Source organism: Tauraco erythrolophus, chromosome 9 (assembly GCF_009769465.1).
Source record: "Tauraco erythrolophus isolate bTauEry1 chromosome 9, bTauEry1.pri, whole genome shotgun sequence".
NCBI lineage: Eukaryota > Metazoa > Chordata > Aves > Musophagiformes > Musophagidae > Tauraco > Tauraco erythrolophus.
In genome coordinates this window covers 20538412-20547128 of record NC_141473.1, presented here as the reverse complement: position 1 = coordinate 20547128, position 8717 = coordinate 20538412, and the positions used below count along the sequence as shown (strand labels likewise).

General features: G+C 42.1%; 1 protein-coding gene across 1 annotated transcript; it reads left to right on the top strand.

The window, feature by feature from the left end:
- The first annotated feature begins 843 nt into the window (after nucleotides 1-843).
- Nucleotides 844-5487, top strand: C9H10orf71 (chromosome 9 C10orf71 homolog). The gene has a single exon (XM_009990216.2). It carries the CDS (start codon nucleotides 844-846, stop codon nucleotides 5485-5487), a length of 4644 nt encoding a protein of 1547 aa, XP_009988518.2.
- Nucleotides 5488-8717: the final 3230 nt, after the last annotated feature.

Below are 8717 nucleotides of genomic sequence, written 5' to 3'. Positions count from 1 at the left end.
TGTGGTGCCATTCTGCTTTCTCAAACAAGGGATCTGCTCAGGGTAGCTGTCACAGCAAATGACAATACAAGCCTGATACAAGCAGGTTTATCTCTGTAGACTTCATTTTCCACAGTCACTCACAGATGAGTGAGAACAGAATCTTCTATAATAACTTTGTTTTTCACAAAGGATTTTAAATTATAATTATGATGTCTTGTCAAGTAAGTTTTATCAACTTTTCTTTCATTTTGGACATAAGGTGCAATGATGTACCCAGTGGCATTCTTTCTTTAAGTTAGTTTTCTCTATTTTTATTACTAATTTTTCCTGACCAAAAAATGGCTACCTGTCTTAGCTAAATACATGCACAGCACTTGGAAGTGTTTATGGTTGGAGGTATGGAAAGGGAAGTACTTGAAATTTAGTTTTTATATCCTTGTTTAAGAGCCCAAGTAAAGAATCTGAGGTGAAAACACTTTTTTTAATTACACTTTCCAGAAATTAAACTGTCTACCATAACCTAATTGAATTGACCAAAAATAACGACTATTTTTCATGTTGTTTAATGTGTTGCTAGTGTCTTGTTTAGGAGCAAATTAGTCAGTGACTGATATATCTGGAAAATACTCTTTGTCTAACAGTGTTAATATAGAAAAATTATAGTTTATAATTTTTGGCTTTGCAGAGAAGAAAGTTTCCTTCAGCTACTCTGTAAGATGAATCGATGTGCAGCAGCACCGTCTGGAGGAATCGCTTTGTGCTTGTGAATTGCAAACAGCTGGAACCACTCCACACAGTCATCTGCCTATTTGACACGTGAAATTAATCCTTTGGATAATTCATCCATGACTCCCACGAACAATGCAGGGAAATAAGAAACATACAGAAGGGCATAGTGACTCCTCAAGTATTGGGAGTCTCCTGGATGACACAGACAGAGAAGTGAGCAGCCTCACGGATCGGGCTTTCAAAAGTTTGTGTGTGGCAGAACTTGAAGACTCTTACAATGAACCAGATCTTGCCATTTCACCTGACTTTGCTCTCCAGTTCTCTGCTAAATTTCACCCAGGGACACTAAACAATGCTATCAAGAAAAGCAACATCTGTAACAAGAAGCTAACATCAAGAAACAATGAGCATAAGATATGGGCTTCCACATTCCAGCAGTTCCCAAAGTGTACTCCGGAGGAGAAAAGGATTGCTAAAAATGACACCTTTGCCATGGAAAGGAAAAAGCTGAATTTGCCAGTCCCTGGTCCAAGGAACAATAAACATGTTTCAAAAGTGTCCTCGTTGATTAAGACATTTGATAAGACTGCAGACCAAGGGTCAGGAGGTTCCCTGATAGCCATTAAGCAGCCCATTAAGAATAGCTTTCAAAAATGTAAATTAAATCATGGAAATGATATGGCTTGCTGCAATGACACAGACATTTTAAGCATCCAGAAGGAACTTCATGAATTTTCTGAGGCTAGTCAAGGTAGCCACTGTCTCAGTGGCAAACATGAGCCACAGAAAAGATCTAAAGAAATAGACCTGAGTTATTGTGGCTCTGATGGTTATTATCCTGTGCTGATTGAGATGTCAAAAGTAGCAAAGTCAAATTTTTCTCGTTCTTCTAAAAAGGCTTTGAAAAACAGAGGTGTGAAAGTTAATGAGCCAGCAAAAAAAGGTAATTTTCTTCACAGTGAGAATAGTGCTTTTGAATCATGGAATGTTCATCATAAAAAGCTGACTGAAAAGGAGGAATTTGTTGATATAAAAACAAAAAAGGAAAAGGAAGGTCTTATGTACCTGGAAGAAGCACCATTTACTAAAGGATCCCACCCATGTGAACATAAATTGCCACCCGTCAAGACTGCTGTTGCTAAGAAGCAGGAGAAAGATTTCCAGATGAAGCCAGCTCCACCAGAAGCTGCTTTCAGCATCCCTCTCCCAGCTGTATACACACCTCAAGGCCCCCTCCCTTCAGAAACTGAATTTTCTGCTGCTCTTCCTCCTGCACCCCCACCCAGGATCCATGCACACCAAGGTCCTCCTCAGCCACCCCCTGTCCCACAGACACTTCCACCTCCCACCCAGCAGAGCCATCCCCCAACATCCCCAAACCCTGAAGCCCCTCCTGTGCCACCACCCCCAATGCCAGCTCAACTTTCCCCCCCTGCCTTGTCCCAGGCCTCCATCTCACCCCAGTCTGTATCCTACAGGATGCTTTCACCCTCACCCATGTCCCAGGCACCCAGCACACCTCCACGGAGACCCCTGGCCACCTTAACCAAAGAGGAGGCCCTCAGTCCCCCACTGGGCAGTACCTGTCCACCCTGGAGGAAACAGAGGGCTGCAAAAGGGGCAGCAGAGAAGAGACAGACTTCAAAGGAGTTCACAGCCAGTGATGAGACGTGCTCATTGTCTGAAAAGGTGACTGGTGCCGAACCTGGTGTGGATGTGACTCCTCTGGCTAAACAGGTAAACTCCCCTGGATCAATCAGTCCCTCTTTCAACATCACTGAACTCTTAACACCCATCATACCACCAAAACAAGAGGTGGATGATGTTGAATGCGAGCTGATCCCTCTGACACCACCTCCCACTGAGAACATGGCATCAGGAGACCACGAGGGGAGTGCGTTTGGTGATTACAGGTATCGGGATAGTTACAAATCAAAAGCATCAAGTCTGTTATTCAATTTGAAGGATGTGCGTAAACGTGTTAAAAGCATTTATACCCCTTCTCCCCTGTTAAGGGCCTTGGAGGAGAAAAATAAAACTAGGGAAAATATACAGGAGAGTACAAAAATGAATTCCTCACTCTCGACTTTACAAGAAAAAAGTAACAAAAATATTGCAGAGAAAGATGAACCAAGTGATATAACCTCTGTATTGTCTGGCAGTGTTCATGAAAAGGACAATAAAACTGATTTAACTGGGCACTTTACAGACAATTACCTGACTTTGAGTTCACCCCAGACAACAGCAGACCTTTTATTTTACCAAACTGGAGACAACTTGCAGCAAGATGATTCAAAACACGAAGATCTGGTTAAAAACACAAGGAATAATGAAAATTTCCCCTTGTTCAGACATGAATCAAATGAACCCAATTTAAGAAAACATCTCCAGTGTCCAGCACTGAAACCATTCAGTAGAGACAATGCAGATACAACAGCTGGGCAGCCCATGCAAAATCCCAGTGTCCAGGGTGCAGAAAGTGAGAGACAAGCTGGTATTCAGAATTTTGCCTTCAAAACACTCCCAAACCAACTCTCACCAGCAGAGGATGAGCCTTACAGTGACACCCAAACGAATATGGTGGTACCTGGTCATGAAGCACAAGGCAAAAGAAGCACTAGTTCTTCAGAGCAATCTTTCGTCTCCACGGTAGAGCAGCCACTTCAGGAGGAGCCGTTTCCACCAGTGCCCCTGATGCAGAAGGCATGCCTTCAAGAAAGCCAGAGGACTAAGAGTGAAATGGGTGCAGACAGTAAGAAAAGCCACAAGGAGAGAGAGAAAGAGGTTGAGGAAGATGAAGTGCAATATTATGCTTGTATCAGCTCTAGTACTGCTGCAGCAGAGAAGAGGGAGGGGAAGGTTACTGGGAATGAACAGAGGAGCTTGATGGAAGAGAAACTAAGGAGAGAGAAAAGGGAAGAGGCCAACAGCATGGATTCTGCTTCCGACAGTACCAGGGACATGTCCAACCCCAGGTCTGATGAACCACAAACACCACCATCTTCAAGCTCAACTAAACCGAGTCTGTTTATGATTAAAGATAACACATTCAGGTCACCACAGGTAATAAGGGCTGTCAAGCTTCCTCTGTTCAGGTCCTTTTCTCTGGATGATACAGTGAGCAGCAGTTATAAGGAAACGGAAAGTAGGTTAATGCCCCCAGCAGAGCACAACAAGCAGCACCAAAACATGTTGCATGCTCAGGAGGTAAGCTGGTTGGCATCGAGGCGCAGAGGGCAGCAGGATGTGAAGGATGGAGCAACCGACAGAGGGAAAGAGGCCAGTGAGCCTGGATCTACTTCAGCAACACTGCATCCCAGTCTTCTGGAAGATACAGACAGCTTTTCATTAGGGAAGCTGATGGAAGAAGATGAAGAGACTTGTGCTTTGTTAAATGAAGTTGGGAAAATGGATGAGGAAAGTATCCACAGAAGGAAAAAGAAGCCCCAGACTAGGAAGGCAAGACACAGCTTAACACAGCCAAATTTAGGTCTGGAAAGTGACCAAGCACAAAACAACCCCAGCTATCCTGGAGAAAGAAAGATTAATTACTTTAAGAATCATCATTTATCTAATCGCAGAGGTGGCTCTTGTGCGAAAAAAATAATCACTAGGGAGACAATTTCCCCTGTGACTGGCTCCGTATCAGAGGACCACATGTATTCTCCTGTATCCCATGAAACTCTAGAGGACATCCTACACACAGAAGGTGCACCAGTTTTGTTAGACAGTCTTGCATGCTCTGCTATTACAAGTCCCAGGTCAGGTAGCACGATGCAGTCTCTTGCTGCCAGTTCATCATCAGACAAACCATCAATTTCTGGCCTTGGAGAGACAGATGTTCTCAACCCTGCCTTGCTGAACATGGGACTAAAAAGCCAAGCTGATATGTCTGCAGAAGAGATACTTGATTCAGCGCAAAGGACTCTGCTTTCCAATTCTGCAGGGGAAGCTGAAAGACTGCAGCCCAGGAGACTGGGGGAGAGAGCAGCAGGCAAGCCTCCTGCTGTGCCACCAAAAACAGAAAAGGCTCTGCGGCGAGCCAAAAAGCTGGCAAGCAGGAGAAAGAAAATGCAAGAGCAGCAGAAAAAACATCAGACTGAGCATACAGATGCTGCAGGGAGAAAGCCTTCTCATTCTGGACAAATGCTAGCATCTCCTTCACCCTTGGGATATTCTCCTCTCCATTCTACCCCTCACTCAGCTTTTACTCCTACAGAAACCAGTACAGGAAGACCCAGTGGTGCACCAGCAGCAAGCCCTTCACCCTCTTCAACCCAGCGTAAACTCCTCCAAGACCCTGACTCTGGTCAATACTATGTAGTTGATTTACCAGCTGAAGTTAATTTAAAGACATTTTATGACCCAGAAACTGGCAAATATGTTCAAGTCTCAGTCCCATCCTCGGAAGGGAACTTATACCAGCCCCCCTCTTCAGAAATTATGAATTCTCCCTATGCCTCTTACCCTAGAGTGCTGCCTTTACCAGCTTCATCTGTAGAAGTGTTGAAGTCACCTTCTCAGCTCTCTGAACCTACCTGGTTAAAACCGACTGTACCAGGAGAATCAGCTGAACTCCTTGAAGATGGCCAGCAGGACTACAGATATGCTGAAACTGGGGATACTCAGCCCTATATTGAACCAGCCTCTTACTCCTACAGTCAAGATGCTGAAGAAACTCAAGTTCGCTTACAAAATGACATGAGCCCAACCCCAAATACTGACATAGTATCCCTCACTGATTTAGATGATTTTGCTGCTGAAGGAGTATCTTGAAAACTGAAGTAACAAGATCTGCCAGCTAGTGTTTTTAAGAACCGTTCAGACACCTGCACACAAAAGCACATGCAGATTTGATGTTTGTACAACACTTTATGTCTGAATCTCATTGTGGTTTGGGTGTGAAGGAAAATGAAAGCTGACCACCTTGAAAGATGTGAGGTGACGATCACTCTGCAGGGGTGTGAAACTGAGTAAGCACCAAATTATCAGTGAGATGAAAGGGCAATGCCAGCTAAACAGATAAGTATGACAGAATGAAGCCACTGCTTGCTGCTGCTGCTGCTTTGCCATTATGATGGCTGAGATTGCCAAAGTAAGTGTCCTTTTGCCCAGATGTGTTGCATGATATATGACACAGAGTAAAACCTATGAGACCATCTTGTCCATCCCGTGAGACCTAGGACAGATGCCGCATCTGCTGAACTTTCCTTATTCACAGCCTTTTGAACTATATTGACAGGTAGGAAGCATATGGCTACAAATATGCCACAAACCCAAGATTCATTTTTTGCACACAGAGATTGCCCAGATGTTACTGACAAGAAGATTGTATACTGGATGCGCAAAACAACAGACATGTCAAAAAAAACATTAAACAACCAGAATAAAGTTGCAGCTGCTCTAGACTTCTTGTATCCTTTTGCAGTGTCCACTAACATGCTGCTGAATTCTTTATATTTCTTGATAATCTCCAAATAAGCTCCCCTAGAGTCAGGGGTTATTTATAATGCAGCTTCAAAATTAAACTTATCTTGATACTTGGCCTGAAATATTTTGGTAAGGAGCAAGGTTGAATGAAATCCCATAACAGTATTTAATTTTTTGTTAGGATGAGCGGTCCTTTGCTTATTATAATTGAAGTGCTTCTTGATTTGTTTTGTTTTCAGGCTCCCACTGAAATACAGTGCTAATTTTTAAAACCTGAAAAACATTGTACCTATTTTTAGTCTTGTGAATTCTGTAGGATTTTTTTAAAAAAGATACAAAACATTCAAAGTTTTAATTTCTAGATAAATACTTCTTTGGATTACCACTTTTCTTTGAAAGACCTGTATCAAAATGCCACTCATCCTTGAGTAAGCTCTTTTTTATCGTCATAGATAGTGAGAGAACCTTTGTGAAAAGATGGAAAAATTGAATGTAATATGCCTGCTTATAAGTATCTATATTTGGAGTATTGGTTTCTTTTTTCTCTGTCTCATTTTCATACTGTTTGCTCCAATTAAAAGTGAAGTGTAGGAGCTCTAAGAAAGAATTATACCAGTGACTTTCAGCTTGATTCACACCTTAGGCTATTTTTGCGGGATTGTTTTCAGTGAAGTGACTCTTGACTTCCTGAAGAGAAAGGGAAGAATCAGGCCTTTTGCTAATAAATACAATGTGGAGATGAGACATGGGCACTGTCCCCCTTTCCCAGTTTTAGTATTTATGATAGTGTGATTTTTTCAGTAAATTCTTAATTTTCCAGGACTGAGGCTGCTCTCAGGGCACAGATCCACACTTGGTGGTTTGGCTCCTTCCCTAGTCTGGACTCAGCTGCCATCCTTCCTCCATCCCTGACAAGAGCTGTGCATTCAGAACCTGTCCTGATCCCATCAGACGCTTTTTCTTTAGTGCCATTTGCTAAAACATTTCCCACAGAAGGGCTAGATGGACACTAAGGGCGTCTCTTCATTGATTTCAGTGGGGTTTGGACGTGGCCTTTAATGATTTTCTAAAGTCCATTTTACCTGTTATGCAGAGTTGTGTCAGATTTGCCTTTTTGTGATTTGGCAGGGATGGTTGCAGCAGAGGTGTGGGGTGGAAATGGAGAAGCTTGTACTGGTTTGGTTTGGGTTTTGAGCACATTCAGCCAAATGCCTATATTTGAATAAAAATTTATTGTTCAATCTCCACCCTTGAAAGTTTTCAACACCTGATTGGATAAAGCCCTGAAAAACCTGGTCTGGCCTTGGAACTGACTCTCCTTGAGAAGGAGGTTCATCCAGAGACCTCCTGAGATCTCTTGCAGTCTGAATTATCCTATGATTCTGTTCTGCAAACATTAAAATTTTTAAACAAACTTTGACTTGGAAATCAGAAAATGCAATCTCCCCTGGGAAAATGCTCATTTTGAAAGAAATAAAAAAGAATTTGAAAATAAAAAGTGTTTCAGGAACAAGAATCAATTTTAAAGTTATTAAATTAACGGAAGTGGCTCCTGTTATGAATATTTTTCCTTTTTTTTGGTCACAAATATTTTGCTAAACTGACACGGTGCCATTCGTGTTGCACTTCTCTGTCATTGTCACTGAATGCAACATAATGCCTATCTAGTATAGAACAGAATGTTATCTACATGTTAAAATATAGATAAATAAATCTATTTTCCATTTTCCATAAAAAAATCTAAGTTTTCCATGGTACATTTAAACAGAACCTATGTAATCTGAAAGCCTAGCAGAGTGCACAAGCCTTCTTTTTTTGTCTTATATTACAAATTTAAGTGCCCTTAACAGCCACAAGTCAAGAAGCAGGCATGCTCTCAAGAGGACAGGATAAAAGTGTGATTTCCAAGAGGAGACAGTGGATACAAAATATCTGTGCACAGATATAAAAGAAATGGTAATTTGTTAAGCAGAATATACGATTTCATTTTAAAAAATCCCTTTTGCTTGGCTAACTGTCATTTGTTTTGCAAGATGCACATACTTCTGCACCCTTTTTTCAAGAGCCTTCTTAAATTCTTACTGTGGAGAATGGGGTCCTCCAATATACTACTTCTAGGTGTGCAAGGAAAGCAGGGTATTTTTTCCCCTGCTGTGAAGACAAACTGCAATGGGGGCATCTGAAAAGGAGACAGTTTAACTTGGATACCTGATACATTTCGAGTAGGACTTCTTTATTTTGGCCAATCCTTTCTGTTAGCTAAGGGAGCTGCATTCACAGTGAACTGTGTCTCTAAACTTGCACATGTCCCAGCGGGAGTTTTGACCTAGAGAATTTGCAGCTAAACAAACACAGAACTGTGGAGTTTTGGAAATAAATATGAAAGGGATTCTCATCATGTATCCAGAGCTTTCCTTAGAGCAGTTTGCCAAAACAAGTGAATGATGTTATACAAGTGTTACTCCAGGTCCCAGCCCGGTATTGACTCCATTTGAGTATGAAAACCCATCAGCAAACCTCCCTCTGGCCTGGACCATGTTGTTGGCCAACTTTTTGCTTGGCCGTGGGAGCGTGTG